The sequence below is a fragment of the Prenolepis imparis genome, unplaced genomic scaffold (assembly GCF_030444845.1).
Source record: "Prenolepis imparis isolate NDT839.2.m4 unplaced genomic scaffold, iyPreImpa1.0 SCAF_5, whole genome shotgun sequence".
NCBI classification, from domain to species: Eukaryota; Metazoa; Arthropoda; class Insecta; order Hymenoptera; family Formicidae; genus Prenolepis; species Prenolepis imparis.
In genome coordinates, this window is record NW_028141163.1 from 2097831 (window position 1) to 2117323 (window position 19493).

At 33.1% G+C, this 19493-nt stretch overlaps 1 protein-coding gene across 1 annotated transcript; it reads left to right on the forward strand.

Moving 5' to 3' along the window:
- The first annotated feature begins 5841 nt into the window (after window positions 1-5841).
- On the forward strand, window positions 5842-18492 carry LOC145936473 (uncharacterized). Its single transcript, XM_083038731.1, has 5 exons — window positions 5842-6502; window positions 8628-8763; window positions 14289-14613; window positions 17364-17510; window positions 17768-18492. Exons 1-5 carry the CDS (start codon window positions 6388-6390, stop codon window positions 18299-18301), a joined length of 1257 nt encoding a protein of 418 aa, XP_082894857.1. The 5' UTR covers window positions 5842-6387; the 3' UTR covers window positions 18302-18492.
- Window positions 18493-19493: the final 1001 nt, after the last annotated feature.

Sequence of the window (19493 nt, forward strand, 5' to 3'; positions counted from 1 at the left end):
TTAAAAATTTCAAAATCGTCTATTTTAAATGATGTATAAGAAATATAGTTTAAGAGTAAGGTTAGGAATATAAATATCAAAATCATTCTCTTCAGTTAATTTTCAGCGGGCTTTAAAAGAATTTTAATTGAACTTATATATATATATAATTGAGAGAGATGATATTATAGATTTAAAAGATTTTATAGATTTCATAGATTAAAAAAATTTTTTTTTATTGCTTTGTTCTTTGGAATTTATGGTTTATTCATTAATCCTCGTAAAAACGATATAACAAGTAAAAATACCAAAAATACGAAAGGTAAAAATACCAATGCTCGGACATGCATCTATATATATTTGGACATTCTTATTTTTTTTTATATTTAAATATGGATATCTAAAATTATATATTAAATATACGTACATATATGTTCATGGCTGAACGTTTAAATATCCGCGTTTAAAGACCAAAAAAATACTAATGTCCAGATATAGATGCATGTCCAAGCATTGGTACTTTTACCTTTGACAGTTCTCGAATGCGATAAAAATGAATTGTTTCCAAAACAAATAACGCTCCTCGGCTTTCGGGTTGATAAAATATAACCCGAGAACGTTATTTGTTTTGGAAACAATTCATTTTTATCGCATTCGAGAACAGTCAAAGGTAAAAGTACCAATGCTTGGACATGCATTTATATCTGGACATTCGTATTTTTTGGTCTTTAAACGCGGATATTTAAACTTTCAGCCATGAACATATATATAATATGTCTATTCTGTCACAACATAATAGCAAAGATTTTATAAACTAAAGATTTTATAGGATCAAAATTTTGGTCATCTTTTCTTTTGCATCTCGCAGACAATGCTCATGCAAATATAAATTCTATTAATTCTATATGATTTCGTTCTTTTTAAGAATATATACGTAAGAAATCATTTTTGCTCATTTTTCAGCTATAATAAATATAAAATTTATTTTTGTAAATTTCTCTCTCTCTCAGGGCCGGTTTCACCGATTAACTCAATCGGCTGATTAAACTATATCTTTGTCTCTTTTCAGCTACGTTCTTAAAAAGGAACAAAGATATAGTTTAATCGGCCGATTGAGTTAATCAGAGATGGTGAAACCGGCCCTTTTTGATAACTTTAAAGTTGTGGAAAATTTAAAACATTTTCTCTAGTAAAATATACTTGAATAAAAATTACTGCGGGTTGCAAAAAGGCCGTCAAAGCGTTTATGAATATTTACGGGTAGAGTCAATTTTATTTACTGAAATACCGATAATCGCAACATTTTATTCAATTTTGTTAATAAGTAGACGAAAAATCATTCCTTTTTTTGCCAGCATAAATACAATAGTGTAAACTTAATCAGATGGTTTACACATGTGTTGCCGCTTATCTCGTTGCCCAAAAAAATAGTAAAGGCGAACATGTTTTATCCTAAAATAACACTTGACATTGATAACTCGTTCGCTTAGTTTGTTTAACTCTAGATCACTATCTATCATACGTAATATTTACGTGTGCTGATTTTGTAAAAAATTATTATAAATAAGTAAAAATATATATATGGCCACACAAAAAAATGTTGATACCAGATAAAGCACATCATGCGTTCTTTACATAAAAACGTGCGACATGTTTTAATGATAGTATTTGAGGAGTTAACAAAACCTGTGATCCGAGATTAAATAGGAATGCACATATTGTGCATTTACACATTATTAAATTTTTCTATAATATTGGATGATTGCAAAAGTTCGTGCCTGATTTGAAGTTATTACCACCATCTATGCAAATCGGGCACGAACTTTTGCAATCATCCAATATTTATTCCTCATAATGTAATATAATTTTTTTCGTTTAGAATATTTTATATGATATTAAAACTTTTGATTTTAATTATGAACTCTCTTCAGAAGCTTAGAATGAGTTCAACGAATAATTTTTTTGATTGAATATTTGGTTGAAATATTTTCGGCTAATCGAGATTAACAACGACTTTTAACAAACCGATATTATAAAGGGATTAAGTTAATTAAGCATATCTTTTCGTTTATATTAAACTTGTCTAGGCGTTCGCGTTTAATACGATGTCATAAAATAAACAGTCTTAATTCATGCATTTTATTATAGCTTTCGAAAAATCGATGAATCACATTGTGAATGCAAGCGGGACACCATTTAATGCAAGTTTATAATGCAAGATTTGCAGAATATATTATTTTTTCGAGTCTCATACACTTGTCACATTGCTACTATTATACTTTATTCCACGTTACTATATTATACTTTTGCTACTATTATACTTTATTCCACAACCGAAGTTAAGATACGTTTCAAGGTTGTTTTTTTAGAAAACCATTTCTTTTAGCGATACAGAGATACGGGAGTGATTTGACAAAACTTCCGTTCGAATAGTACAAACAGTCGAGACGAAGTGGCCACTTCGAAACAAAGTTCCATTCGCCTATGCGTTACGAGAGGGAATGTCGTGCATGTATGCATACTTATGGTTCTTCTTGCCTGTTTACACTTTAATCCCGACTGGCGCTTCCACCAGTGTTGTTACGCTGCGAGGAAGCTACGAGGAAGCGTTTTCTATACAAGTGCCCGGCGCCCGGTAGAATGTCACTGCTTTCTCGAGATCTTCTATTTGAGAGAAAAATAAACATCCTGAACTCTCTGGACCCCGCGTGACAAATGTGTGTAAAATTAGTTTGCACGCCCCGTCTCGTCTCGTGTCGCGATCGCGGCACGCGCGATCACCCCTTGTTTAAGTAATATTAGTCGTTCATTCGTTCGCGAAAACGATGCGTATAACAGTATTTCAACGCTTTGCCATTAGTCGAATAAAATTAGGCGACTAATATAAAATTGGAAATATTCCATCAGGTCAAATACATGTCATTTTGACGTCGAATGACGTTATTAGATGCCAATAGATGGTCATTAGATAGACGTCATTAGATGACGCTTGCTACCTGGGGTGGGATTCTGTCGCAATCGTTATTTAATAACGTGTCGTTGCGCATATATTTTGATAACGACAGCGACATCATCGTTAAGAATTATAGAATTCCAACCGAGGGATACCTATATTTCAAATCGGAAATGTGCACTTAGGCCCGTTTCTGCCAACATCGGTTAACTTTAACCTCCGGTTAAACTATATCTTTGTCTCTTTTTAAGAACGTATCTGAAAAAAGACAAAGATATAGTTTAACCGTAGGTTAAAGTTAACCGACGATGGTAGAAACAGGCCTTAGAAATATATATATGTTAAACTAGGGTCTCCAAAAAGGTTACTCGATAAGTTTAAGAACTCATTTACGAAACTTAAAAATTCATAGATTCCATTCGTTTCGATGATATATACGTATACTTCAAAAAGCCCTCTGAAAGCAATATCTTTCAAATAAATGCGACTCGCGCGCGCGTATCGTTAGATTACATTCTACAGATTATATTCTTTTTTATATTCTAAAGTCCAAACTCTGTTGGATCAAAAACGCTTCCTCGTGGCTTCCAAACTCTGATTACAGCTGTAAATTCTTTGGGCAAAACATGGATATATAATCTATTTATTCGTAATTTAATCTATAAACAAGTTGCATTCAGATCGATATTTCTTGACACTTGCAACGCGTCTTGCATTTAAATCACTCATTTAATCGACTGCAATTTCTGCGCCGCGTTGAAAAATAACTGTGCAATTATCACCGTGCAGGAAATTGTCGGGTGTCGTATGACGAACAGGAAGCAAGTCATAGGATGTATTTGTCAGTATGTCTTTTATTTCATATTTTTTTCCATTTATCATTGCATCCCTTTCTCCTATCGATAGATAGGATTCGTTTAACGTAATTGATATTAAAAAATGATATTTTTTGACGATAGTATTCTAGGGGTTAATAAGAGCTGCGATCTGTGAGATTAAATGCACGCATATGTATTATGCCCTATGCATTTACATTTACATGCATATTCATAAGAAGGAGATTGTTTGCCATGATTATTATATAATTACGCGATATAAAATTAGCAAAGTAAAATTAATCTAACTAAATCTTCTCTTCTCGCATTTGTTTTCTCTCTTTTTGCGATTTTATAAAAAACACTGCAAAATTCTTCTCGATAATTTATGCCTCAGGTCACTTTACCACCGTTGTAATATATATATTAAAGATATAAGCGATGCTGCAGCACGCATATTGTCTCTGATGACTTATAAAAAGTCCTCTTATAATAATAAAAGATTGTGTATGTATGCGTTTATGAATAGAGCTTATCGGCCAAAGAAGTTATCGGAAATCTATTGGACAGACAACATGGGCAGAATAAATAGATACACTGAGAGCATTTTCTCTTAGAATTTACTCTGCAAATCACGGTAATCGTGGGACAATATGGTATGGAAAGAATTTTATGAGAATTTCTCTGATTAATATTTATCATAATAAAAGTAATAATATATCTATCACAATAAAATATAAAACATGTTTGATTAATTTTACTAAACTGCACAGTAAAATTAATCAAACATATTTTATATGTATTGTAATAGATATTATTATTTTTATTGTGATAAATATTAATCAGAAATTCTCATATCATGATTTTCAGGGTAAATTCTAAAAGAAAATTCTCTCTGTGTATGAAAAAAAAGGATAAAAGATTACACAATGACAGGGATAAGTTATCATCGAAATCGCTCCAAAACATTTAACCGTGAGAAAATTGATAAACTTATACCTTATATCGATATAGACTGCAGCCCAGCTTTTTTCTATGGAAATTTTCCATATAAAATCCGTGTTAATGTAGTTTTAACGACTCAACTCTTTGAAACAAATAACAATTAGCGGTAGAAAATAATTAGCATACTTGAAAAGATCATTGAAAAAAATTTCGCCGTCATAAACAATACTTATATTAATGGATAATATATAATATTCGGAACACTATTATATGTTATAAAATCGATTCCGAACTGATAGAGGAAACTTATTATTATTAAAATTAATAAGAGATCGGTGATTCGGGAAAACATCCTATATAGCCGTGAAAAAACATACATGTTATTTTGCATTTCTCGATCAAATAAAAAAATTCAGAAAAATTTTGCTAGTTTCTCGAGAAAAGGACATTGCAAACATCCGGTTAAAAAGATCCGAGCGACACGATATGTGTGTCCATTGTTGAGATTTTATCTTCCTCTCCTTTCGTCTTTCTCGACTCGAGAATAAACTATATTAACTCTGTCTACTCGCCGGATTCTGGTAATTTGTCATGACAATTCCGTGTTCCGTCTCATATACGACGCTTGTAATGGGAACGTTATGACGAGACCCGCGAGAACACGCGATACAAATCTGTGCAGGGTCGGTGTCATTGGCGGAAATGACGATAATGATCTCGACGCGCTCATCAAATGCACTTGTCAATTCTTCAATAACAACGATTGCGACAGTCATTGCGCAAAAAATTGACGCCTTTGTGTGATTGGACTGTTCTATATCATATCAAATAGAACATGTTTAATGAGTGCTTACATGAGATCTATTTTTTTTATTTCCTTATATGATTATTTATATACAGGATGTTTCATAATTAAACATCCGTGTGTATGTGTTTTATTTTAGGATTTAATTATTTTTATTTTAAATTATAATTTAAATTATATATACAAAGTTAATAGCGCGTTCAAAGATTTAAATATCAATTTACATCTTATATACAAAGTTAAACAAAAATATTTTTCAGACATTAAAAAAAACAAACAAGAAATTAAATAATCCAACATCTTTTAACTAAGTAATTCGACATCTTTTAATTTTAATAAATTGTTTAACAATATTGTTTAACAATATATTTAAAGGTTTTTACAAACAAAGGAAGCCATCGGGAAGCGAACGAACAATTTTCAATTTCATTGTCAGTTTTTAACGAGGTAAATGCGTCGAGAACATATAGATGAGGAAAACACAATTGCGTGACACGCTGCATTTTCATCCCTCGTTCTCTCACTCTCTCTCTCTTTCTCTCTCCCCCTTGTTCCCTTCTTTATCAATTCTTTAGACACTTATTTGGGCTTCAAGCCCCACTTGTGGTGGAACCACCAATCGAGTTGGCGTAGGCGGTGCGGCATTTATGAGGGCGGCCACGTTCACCAATGAAGACCCGAGTATACACAATGTTCGATGATCAGTCTGCGCGGTGGATGCTGCAGGTCTACAAGCTACTGCTTTTGTCTTGGACTCAGGATCTCTTTAGTTGTCATTCGACTGCGACAGCGTGAACGTTACGACAGTGTGGATACTCTTTGCGCTTTCCTCATCACTTACAATTGCTTCGACAGTGATCGAAGCAGCTCCGAAATATCGATTTTCGATAATGTCTCCTCAAGTGCCTCTTCAAGATACGGACGCCAACATGCCTATGGACTTGCAACTACAATTGCAAAGACAGCATCATGTCTTCGAGCAGATCGCTCAAGGTTACATACCAGGTTTGTTGTTATTGATTTGATTATTTCAATTTATTTTGAAATCGTATGAATTTGAAGGCGCGAAACGAGGATCAGCTGATTGCTGTCACGGAGTGAGTTAACACATTTGAAATATATTACGTTAATAACAGTTTGACAATGATATATTTTAATATCAAGAATCCCAATTTCGTGCAATATCGATCTAATGCGATGTATAAATTTTAAATAATTCGTTACTGCAATCTATTATTTGATTCAAACCTGTATTCTTCTCTCCCTCTCTCTCTCTCTCTCTTTTCTTATTTGTATGTGTGTCTAATTCTTTTTTTTAATCTATTACTCAATCTTATATTCAATCTTGTACTCAAGCTTTTTAAAATTAATTTATAGATGTTATTATATATTAATGTGTTTCTATTTAAAAAATCTTGCGCATAATTCTATTAATTTATAACGAGAGGATTTTTTATGTAAGAGATACATAATTTGAATATTTATATATTGTAATATTTAAATAATAATATATTTAATTACTCTCTTTGCGCAAATAAAACGACAGTTTATAACTACATTATAACGATTGACAGACGATAACAATTTTTTGTATGTTCTATGAAAAAAGAGACATTAATTATCAATGCAATATTTCGTAAATACATGTCGCACTTTTAATTACTCTGGAATTTGCCGAATTTGCAAAATAAAATATCTTCAACTTAACGAATTAACATTGTTCGAGGAAAAAGATTACTCCGACACACAAATTAGTTTGCATAATCAAAATAACAGCCCTGTCAATTATAACACCTAATACAATACACGGAATTCTCAAAAGATGAAAAGTGCCGACCTTCAGCGAACCGAATAATCATTATCTTCCCTGTAGAAAGACCATTCTATATATTGTCCCTGCTTCGCAGGAGATCGACTGTTTGCAATTGTGTGAGAGTCTATATAATGCTACCAGACAAATATGCGACAGCAATAGCGGTACTTTGGTGTCCCCGCTATTATTTTATCCTTCTACAGTTTTTTTTCTTTTTTTTCGTTCACCTTCAAATGGTGCCGACTTTTCAGAAAAGACACTGCCAGCGATTACTAACACATTTTTGAGGAAATTGACGTTATGGTTACACTAGTTCAGGGTTTATCTTTGAGTACATACTATAAACGTTCCTATGTCCCACTTATTTTAGTTCGTAGTATATACTGCGAATATCTTTCAGTATATCCTTAGTATATCTTTAGCATATCTTTAGTATATCTTTAATATATCTTTAGTATGTTCTACAGAACGTCACCCAGAATGTATATTATGCATTATTTAGGTCTGTTCTTTTTAGCTAAACTGGTTGTACTAATTCAGAGTTTATCTTTTTTTCAAAATGTGTAAAAAAGATAAACCTTGAACTAGTGTAACCAGTTAAGCTAAAAAGAACAGACCTATTGATTAGGATTAGGATAGAATTTAGGATTAGGTTCTATTTTTTAATTTGTATTCTTTATTAAATATTCTTCATTAAATACACACACACACACATACACAGACAATGCAATGCCACGTAAGATTTTACTTTTCTTATCGAACTCTGAAATAATCTTGAATTATGATCGAGAAGACTCTGAGACTGAGACCGCTATAACAGAATCAAGAAAGACCGATATTGACAGAGAGATGTTCTCAATATATTATATACGGTTCGTACATTCACGCAATATCAGTATAGAATGTTCGTATATGATATCATGTGCTGTTAGGGGGCTAACTTTTTATTATACGTGACAAATTAGGAGTAGTAGCCTAACAGCACATGCGATATCATACAAACATTTTATACTGATACTGTGAATGTACGAACCGTATATAATATATTGAGAACATCTCTATAATATTTTTCCAATCCAATAATTCTTCAAGATTTTACATAATAAATTTTAATTTCTTGAATTATAGTGTTTATATAGACGTTTCGTTTATTATTGGATTACAATAATGTTTTATGGCTTGAAAACAAGATTGAATTTTTTTGACTGTCTCGTGCGATACTAAGTTCTAGAAGTAATTTCCACTAATGTGACAAGAAAACTTTATATAAGTTCTATTAATCGTCAATAGAACTAATCATACGCTATCAATTTACAGATGAAGCATCATATTTGAGCCGGTGGTCACCACGACCTTCGTTACCAACCGGAGTTCGCGTTGAATTGAAAAATCATGAGCTTTGGGAGCAATTTCATGCCGAGACTACAGAGATGATCATTACAAAGTCAGGACGGTGAGTACACGTCATTATATTAAAATATTATCCAGATACAGTTTTTTACAAAGCAGTTTTATATACATATACACACACATACGCATATCCAAAATTATCTGTTATCGTCTTACAAAGTTCTGTACCTCTGTTATCGAGATTATTATTATTATATAAAATAATTACAAATTGTTATTAATAATTATTATACAAAGTTAATAATATTTTATAAGTATATATATACATAAAGCAAATGTCGAAAGTTTGATATTAGCCACAAGCAAAGTATAGATTTTTGTATCTCGAGAAGATATAAATTTTAGAAGACAAAAGCAGAGATAATTTCTTTTTCTTGTCAATAAGATCTCGTTAACAAAAAAGAAAAGACCCCGATACGATTACTTCTTATCGCACATTTATGCGCCTTTCTTGTGAGCCCCATCGCATTGTAATCGCGTCTAAATATGGCGCCCGGCGCGACGAAAGATACAAGATACGAAGGGTCCTTCAATTGAACTAGTAAGACGAGATGCTTCCTTTCGACGCTTCAACTTCAAGACTTTGAGATTTTCTCGTCTTGGCGCCCATAAGAGGTACGTGTCACAGAGAGAGACGACACTGTTCCCCGGACACACCCTCTGTCTGCTGGTCGGCGCCGCGCAGGCCACTCTAAAAAATCTGCATGGTCGCAAATTTTTTTTTCTTTTTTACGGAACAATGGACTTTCCTGAGGGATTCAGAAAAGTAATACCTATTCCCAAACTCATCGACATCTGCGGTCAAACAGATTCACGCGAGAACCGGACTTGCGACCATTTTTTTTTCATCGCGTTAGCAGTTTCTAAAAAAAAAAAAAAAAATAATAGATCAAAGTTAATATTTCAAGAAAACATTGAACATTCAAGAAAACATATTGCCGGTCCCTTCGTTATACGAACGTTACGGTTGTCTGCCTCGACGTGATTTCATGGTAAAGTCTAAACAAGAAACACAAAAGTGTCAAAAATCGTTTGACACTTTTGTGTTTCTTGTTGGACTTTGACACCAATGTCGCAATACCTATTTCTAGCAATACGACCAAGTTGTAGGACGATGGAAGGTCGTGCGATCAAAGACCAATTTCGCTGTCGCGGATTTGACAGATCGATGTCATTAATTAAATACCGAGTGGTATTAACATCATAGTTTCCGAAATTTAGTTTGACGCATATTTCTGGCATTCGGTCCCACGCGATAAGCCTCTTTTTAAATCTTTTTATACAAATGAACAAATGGACAGACGCTGCGTAAAGTGACGATAATATATTTAGTTCCGCAGAAAGTTAGATTATCCCCCGGGCGTTGCAAGAGACGTCATGGGGACACGTGTCCATGACGATTGATTTATCGTTCTTGCCGATCAGGGACAAGATCGGAGGTCGAAGGGCGTATTAGGATAGTTACGCCTTCTGTTGAGGCAAGAGCAGGCGCAACTACGTCACTTTTCCACACTCGATAGGCGAATCGCGTCCGTTTCCGGCAAACGTCGATCCTTTGCCGGAAACGATCGAACAATTCATTGTCAGTTCCTGAGATGAGACTCGGGGCGGCAACCACTCGAGATAGGGGTACGTGGAATTTTGCGTGGTAGTCTTAAGCAGATAACACGATGATGTCACGCGCTACACGAGAGATTTCATGTTGTATCGCGTGTTGTGTCGCGTGGGCGCGGAAACCGCAGCGGAAGAAAGGAAACGTGCCTGAATTATTTGTTCCTGTCACCGACAACAAGTCTTTTTTGTCCCTCGATCTGTCAGAATAGCTATCAAATCGAATAAATAATAATGATGATATTTGTGATTAGCAATGACGCGATTTTGTTTACAAAAAAATTTGTATAGGTATGATATGTCGATATATATATCGTTGATATGTCATGGAGAACAACAAATAGAATATAAATAATTGTAAATAATAGTTGCTGAAGAATGTGCCCTTAGAGAAGGCCTTCTGTTATGTATGTAAATGCATAACAGAAGGTTCTAATTAATATATATTTTATTATCGTAGATTTACTGTATCAAAGAGACAATATATCCGGCATCATTGTCCATTCAATCATTGCGCGATGTTCTATGAGATAAGGAATGGTATTTTTTGTAACAGAATTTTTTGTTTTAATATATTTTGTTTGAACAGTTTATTTTAACAATTTGATTCACACATAAAATAGGAAGCATTGAAGATGAATTGTTTTATCTAATATATGATATATACATAACACACACAGAGATAAATTCATGATAAATGTATTGAATATTTCGGATATAAAGATATTTTTAGAATGGATTTTTTTTATGTTTTTCCTGAATATAAGAATATATCAATATTAATGGTTTTTAAATTATTTAAAAGTTTGTGATTTTTGACGGATTTAAAAATCAGCGAATTTAATTTTTATATTATTCACACATTCTCACATTCACACATTCTCTCTATCATATTCCATTTTAACTTTTGCTTCTTTACTTTTACATTAACTTAATACTCATTTATGCGATAAATGTTCATTTAAGAACGTTCATTTTTATGTGCTATTATCGTGGAAAAGTCCACACATTTGACTAGCAACTGGACCACCTATAATATAGGCTTAAAGTTTCTAGACACCGTCCTATAACGTAAAAGATGATCATTGATCGTGCTTTTAACGAGCTGACGGATCGATATTTTGGCGCTCTTGGAAAAGAAGTTGGGACACGGAACACATGTTTTTTACCAGCATGCATATTCGTCTATATGCCATACGCTTAGGCGCAACAATAGCTAGGGCCGAGGTGTCCGTCCTGTCCGTACGTGTCTATCCCAGAGTATCGTTCGTACGGAAATGCTTCCACGTGCCTACCACGTGTTCTCTGTTGTTTTTCGCAGAAGACCTGCGAATTTGCCTTTACCATCGTTCCTTGGTGATTTTCACCACATTCTATTATCTCCGTCGTGCCCATCTTTTTCCGCTTTTTTTCCCTTTTGTACATCTCGGTTTTATATTTCTCGACCTCCTTATGCGAATTTTCGTCCTTTCGACATTGAACCTGAAAATGTGAAGAAAAAAAAAAATATGCGTAACAGATGTAGTCGTTAGTCGTTTCACTTTTTCATACTAGCACATAAAAAGTCAGTTAAAGAATATTGTTAGATAATCGAAAATAATTCCTCAGAGATAATTACATGTTGCATTTCTTTTGCTCCTCCCTCTCTCTCTCTCTCTTTGTCTGAGGTTAATTAATTCCAGATTTTATTGTCCCCTTTAGAGCCTCTTTTCGAGTCGCTTATGAGAATGTCATAAATACAATTTTTAAATATGCAAGAATTTATAGCCAACGTAAAATCTTATTGTATAAGTAAAAGTAAAAAAATCTCCTTTAGTCATAATTGTAAAAGGACAATATTAAGCAAGACAAATATATTTATATATAAAGAGCATATAAAATTCATGTGTGTGTGTTTATGATATTAAAAATATAGATCCAATGAAAAGTATAAAAAAATCAAGAAATAAAGGTCTGAGACTCGCGCATACTTAGATAAATAATCAAATAAAAGCTATATTTTTCTCATTTGCTTCAGATAAATATGTACGTGTCAATAACGTATTTATTGTCTTTTTTTTCATCGATTTTACTGTACTGTACTGTATTATAGGAATATATCGAATCTTTCCAAAATTAGAACCAACGGGTATGGTTTTTGTGAGATAAAGTGCCCACGCGACTCTCTTGAAGTCTCCCATTACGATCTCATTGAGACAGACACGGTAGCCAAAACTCGTGCTCTTGCACTGCATCTTTTATCGTTATCGCATCGCGTCACTGCGTAATCTCAAGTGGATTCTTGTTAGATCCAGATGTCCGTCACGCGCGATACGGCATCCCTCTTCACGAATCGTAGATGCACTTTCTGAAGATTTGTTGATTTTTTATTAATCGATTATTTATTAATCGTACCAATTTCAAAACATAAAAAACGTATGGGAGGAGTTATTTAATACAAAATATCCTTTACCTGACTTATTACTAATTAAAATGTTTCGATATTGTGTGTGTGTGTGTGATCGACATATCTGATGCACTATTCAAAGCAATAGTCTTCGAAAAATTATATTTATTTCTTATGGATATTATATTTTGATTTTGTAAGAGTATTAAAATTTTTGCTTATGGATTTTTTCTTAAAGTAATCTGAAATTTTGAGCCATGTCAAAATAGTTGTAGCAAATGGTTAAGAACGATGGAAAATGTATAATGAGGTTCTAATGAATATATATATATATATATATATATATATATATATAATAATTATTAAATTAAGAATTTATTGAATTTATAAAAATTATAATAAAGAATTTATATAATAATTGTTATATACGTTATTTAATATAATTAATAATATAATATAATATATCAATTATTAATATAATAATAATTATTTTTGTTAAATAAGTTCATAATTTTTTTTATTATTTAAAAATTAAGTTTTAGAGTTTTCTTAATACCGTTTTTGCCTGCGTTTCGAGGACTCATGTTAGCTTCACAGATACCGATGGTATACCAGGACCTTAGAGCTTAGAGCAAAACAAATCCTTTTAGCCTTGACCACTTGATAAAAAGAACAAAGACTAAAAAGCAAAGACGGGAAAATGCGGGAGAAAACGACCGCAATTAGAAGCGGGAGAATCGAGCGACAATATAACTGCTCGACTTTTCGAGTACTGTTTGATTTTCAGAGACGTATATTTATCGGATTAACTGCGCATCTGAAATGTTTACTTACTAAGAAAATTGAAAACAGACGAAAAACGATGAAAATCTCGCGCAGATATAGGATGAGTTATTTTAACAGGAGTCATTTTGGCTCCTACGATGACGCCTGCTTGTCGCAGGCACGTTAATGACCATCCTCTATTCTTTTAGAGATACGTCGCTACCTGGAAAAACTATTTTCCTTTCAATATTTATTGAGAATAAGGTGAAAGTCATTCGTAAGATAATTACGCGCGTTATTCGTAGCCGCAAAGTCATTAGGCTAATGAAGTCTTCATTATATTGTCTATGAATCATTTGTCACTCACCTGCATATATAATACTTATAAAAGTCGAGCATGCTTTCATACAATGACATTTGTTATATTTATAACAATATTATTTATTTTGTGAAATGTCTCTCGGGAAAAGAAAATTATTAACAATCTGATATATATTTACGTTAAAAAGAGATATATGTATTACAAACTAAAGTTTTTCATTCGAAACAATTCATATGGAGGATACATTTTGTTCATCACAACTTATATGCTAAAACTTTTTTATTTTTTCTTCTATTTGAATAAGATTACTTTCAACATTATCAGTTTTCTCTATGTGTTTGAAGAGTATTCTCTTTACAAACAATTTTATCTTAAATATACTGTCTCAAAATGAGGTGCAATATCATACACATGTTATACAGATGTTATGTACATATAATCATCAATTATCATGCAACAAAGAATTCTTTTTGTTTAATTACAGACGTATGTTTCCATCCATTCAGGTAGTAGTAAACGGTTTAAATAAACATGCTTATTATTATGCAATTATGGAGATAGTACTGGCCTCTGATCGCCGTCACAAATATTGCGGAAACGGCGAGGGAAGTGATAATGAAAAAAAGAACGAGTATAAGAACAATATTAGGGGCTGGAGTTTTGCCGGACCAGCTGAGCCACAACCCGAATTTGAGCGCAGAATATTTATCCACCCTGATAATCCCGCAACGGGCGAGTTCTGGATGCAAAACTCAATCAGCTTTAGCAAATTGAAACTTACAAACAACGTTGGTGATCATCGTAATAACGTAAGTAATATGCATATAATAAATTTAATCTATTAGTAGAAATAAATCAAAATTTTGCTCCTATTTTCAACTTCAATTTTCTTACATTTATTAATTATATATAATCTCATATATAATATTCTGAAAAACATTTTAAAATATCGCTGAAACAGTCACTACTAATTAATTTTATTGTATATATTATATTAAAAATATAAATTAATATTAATAATATATATAAACATTTTTTTAAATTGGACGTACTAATATATGAGTTGCAAATCTTCTTCTGCTAAGTGCTAATTAATAATCAAGTTTATCAGACTTGGATAACGATGAAGGAAATTTATACTTGATAATATCGATATTTTATCAAAAATAAAAGATTATCGAGAAAAAAGAAAAGAGAGGAAGGAAGTACACAACCCAGTCTCTCATTTATCTAGTTCTTCAATGTTTTGACAGCCTTACTTGCCTTTACTCCTCATTTCTTATCTCCGCTATATCGGTTCAGTTATATTTCTTCTCCGATTTGTCGGGTGGTCGCCACACACCGTTCTATTTCGTGCAATTTGCTTAAAAGACTCTCTCTTTATTTTAACATTCATCACTGACTAATCAAGAGCTGCTATCATAAAGGAAAATGTCAGCGATATAAATTATCTTAAGACATTACAAGGGCCTTTCTCTATTTTTTTTCTTATGGAAATGTATTTTCCCTCGATAACATTTTTGCGACCGCTCTATCCTCGAGAGATCCGCTCGTAACGATCGAGAAAGCGCCATTGGGTCGGGGATTAAAACCTCCTCGGCGGAAGAAAGAAAGGCGCGACGCGCTCTGAGGGTGGACACTCTCTTTTCTCTCCAGCGAGAAACTTAAGCTCGAGACCGGTGCGAGACAGGTCGGTCAATCCGACATCCATGGAGAACGAAGATTAACACGCTCCACGACACCCTGTAATCGATATACCTTCTGCACCCTCTGTGAGAGGGTTTGTTTACGAGCCAGTAGGAACCCAGGAACTCTAGCTGCCGGAGAAGCCGCCGCCGTCGCCGCCGATGTTAGGGAGATGCCGTTTTACGGTTTTTTGTCGGCTTTTGTCAACGCGACGACAAGAACACGGCACGGTAGAAGAATGGCGGCGGCGCCCTTTGCCCCTCGTTATGTTCATTCGAATCGATTCATGCACGAAACGCGTCGCGTTTAATCCTCAAACGTCCGCGGCCGCTACGTGGCGGCGAGTACAAAACAAGGTATTTGCATTGTTACGCGGTTATCTCAATTTTGTCACCTTTTCCAGTTTTTCAAAGCGGCAAATATACGTATGATCTGATCTAAAGAGGTCTAATCTAAACGGAAAAGCGATTATACCTAAATGCAAAAGCGCCGATGGATCTTGAATTATTAAGAGCCGAATTGCAGAATTTTAATGAACTATTTTCAGAAGCGTAAATAGATAACAAAACTTTTCTTCTCAGCTAATTTCAAGCAGAGTTTATTTTGTGGGAGGCTTGAGGCTTATAAAAAAATATATACAATATTTAAAAAATTTTTTAAACAAAATAATATTCGCTAAACAGAAAATCTCCGAAACGTGTTTGATATGTACAATTTGTTACAGTTTTGCTTAAATATATATAAACATATGCATAAAATTGCTTAAATATAAAATTGTTTAAATATAAAAATAAATGTATTAAATCTTTCAAGTAAGATTCAAAGGAGGAATTAATAAAAACAATTTTAATATGATAGATATAATCTCTAGTATTAATGAAAACAATCTGAAATGCATAAAAAAAATTGTCTTATCAAATTGTAGTAATACAAGTTATATTTCAAAATACGCAACAGATCAAATATTCAAGTGATGCATCGCTCTAGATTCATATGAGAGATCCTCGGTGGCTACACATGATTCTGGGAAGGTTGGTAGGGCCAGTCTGGTTTTCGGGAATTGCGTCTGCGTCTACGGTCGGCCTCTTTAGGCGCCTCGTGAGGCGCCAACTTATCTCGAAAAAGCGGCGTCCTTTTATCCGATTCTTCAAACTAATTACGAATTTAATAAAATTCTCGACTTCGTTCTCGACCCCCCGCTTTCTCAGCTAATAGATAGGAATTTCTTTTCTATCTTTGGGATTATCTTTCGCAATAATGCACAGGCTATATAACAACGATCTTCTTTTTTGGGTATTTATGGTTGCAGATAAAAATTTCTTTTAAAGGAATGTATAGATACTCTCTAATCCAGGGATGCCAAATTCGTTTTGCATCGCGGGCCACATATTTTGTATTAAGCTGAGGACCGCAATATTCAAGAAATAAATAAAATATAATATTTTTTTAAAAACCTATTTTTTCAAAAGATATTTATTTTTTCAAATCTAGTTTTTTCAACAGATTTTCAAGTCTCAGGCCGCATGTTTGACATGCCTGCTCTAATCAATTTACAAATACTCTTTGCACATGTGTTCTGAAATTATAATCTTTTCAGGATTATCTTCAGGTTATCAGATTGTTTTAAATTGAATGCAATGATTGTGAAAATAATGTCTCATACTATCGATATACTTCATAAATCGCAATTGCTTTTTATATATAATTGAGTGAATTTCTCTAAAGCTATATATCAATCTCGAAATTTTGATTGTATTCTATCGCATATCATAATTTTATTCCTAATTATTTTATATTTTTTTAAATATAGAGTTTATTTTTTCTATATATAATTAATGCTGTGAATAATCGATAGAAAAATTTATATTTACAGGTGGTATTAACATCGATGCACAAGTATATTCCTAAGATTTGGCTAATTCGTTGCGCCAATGCGACAACTCTGGACGATCTCTTTTCTTATCCAGCTTCGGTATTTAGTTTCAAGGAGACTGAATTTATCGCAGTAACAGCCTATCAGGTATTTATGAAAAAGAAGATTGAAAAGTATTATAATATCGAACTGACATTTTCTTTTAGATCATTTTAAGAACCATGCAATTTTTTAGAAGCGCCATATAATTTAACTTTTTTATTATTCATATTTTTTATATTTGTCTTTATTATTTCTCTCATATCGAGTATTACTGTTCGCAAAAATTGCAAAGTCTCTCTTCATGTCGTTTTCTCGAAAAAAATTATATTTAATGAACACTTTTGTCTTCGCATCATTTACAGAATGCAAACATCACGAAACTGAAGATCGACCATAATCCGTTCGCGAAGGGATTTCGCGAAACGGGACAGTCGCGATACAACAAACGCAAGTATCATCAGATAGGCCGATCAGACGAAGAAGAGAGCAACTCCGATTCGTCCGACTCGAACCCTAGCGCGAATAACTTGGACGACTTGGCGCAGAAATCGGCAAAGAGATCTAACATAGAAAACTCTGATGACTATGATGACCTCAAACCATCGATACCGATTGCCGAAGATCAGAAATCGTCTTCAACACCGGTAAGCACTCATGAATGTGAAGTATCATCTGCTTTTCACAGACCTTGGTTGGACTCGCCATCGCGTAAGAAACCTTCGGAACCGATGATACCGATGGTACCGTGGGTACCACCGGCACCATCGTTGTTGCCGGAAGTCCCCGAACTGAACTGGTTCCGATATGATTTCGATTATTATTTGCCGTTCATCGCGCAACAAAACTTGATGAGACATCAGTATTACCACCCGAGGTATCATGGCAGAAAATTATAATTTCTACGAACGAACGTTGTTTCAATTATTCTTGCGATTTTAGTGCAACCAGTTGCACTCTAGACGCAAAAAATAATTGTGTATATAATTGTATAAATAAATAATCGACTAGTAATTAAACCCGAAAGCGACCAAAAATTTTCTTTCATTTGAAAATGACAGAAATTTAAAGTAAGCTCAGAGAACTCTAGATATTGACAATTCAGTATCTATATTATAGATAAATTATACTTATATTATTTCAAGTTCAAATGAATTTTAAGACAATTAAGGTGATTATTAGACTATTTTAAGTTTACAAACATTCATGTATTCGCCAAAGATTATTATAAATAAATACTTATTCTGTAATTCATTCTGTTTTAATAATATTAGTAAACTTAAAGCTTATTTTACATGTAATTTAAAGTTAAACAATTCAGGTTTAATGTGTGACAAAATTTAATAATTTAATTGCTATAACTTTTCATATAGATACATATAGTACAGGGTGTATCAGACCACCCGTCCATCCCTTTTATTTTGGAAACGGCTCAAAATTATGAAAAACGACGTAATACATGTTTGATTATTTCGAGAGACTAGTCTTTTAAGGGGGTTTCGATGGTTGTCCCCCCAAGAGAATGCCCCAGGAAAATCCCAACTTAAAAATTTTAAACGGAACCACCCATATTGTAGTATATCGTTTAAAAGGGCATAAAAAAAGAAAATTTTTGGCGCAAACCGGAGGTTGATACGTTGACCCGTTCAGAAGTTATTTAGAATGAAAGTTCGAAAAAGGCCAATTTCAAAAAATCATAACTACCATTTAGAAAATTCTAAAAAAAAAACGTTTGAGGTGTGAAAGTGTTCATCTTTTAAGTTCTTTCCATAAAAAATTCAAATTTGACCTTGATGTTATTTTCAGTTCAAAAAATAAATTCAAGCAACTTATTAAATTCACGTCTTGTTTGAATTTCTTTCTCAAATTGAAAAAAAAACTTCAAGATCAAATCTGAATTTTTTATGGAAAGGACTTAAAAAGACAAACACTTTTACACCTCAAACGTTTTTGTAGAATTTTTCAAATGGTAGTAATGATTTTTTTAAATTGGTCTTTGTTAAACTTTGATCCTAAATAACTTCTGAACAAGTCAACGTTAACCTCTGGTTTGCGCAAAAAATTTTCTTTATTTATGCTCTTTCAAACGAT

Excerpts from the sequence above, each read along its gene's own strand:
- LOC145936473 (XM_083038731.1), top strand. The coding sequence starts at position 6,388 with ATGTCTCCTCAAGTGCCTCTTCAAGATACGGACGCCAACATGCCTATG. Across the intron at positions 6,503-8,627 it reads CGCTCAAGGTTACATACCAG|ATGAAGCATCATATTTGAGC; the intron begins GTTTGTTGTTAT and ends ATCAATTTACAG. Across the intron at positions 17,511-17,767 it reads TCGCAGTAACAGCCTATCAG|AATGCAAACATCACGAAACT; the intron begins GTATTTATGAAA and ends CATCATTTACAG.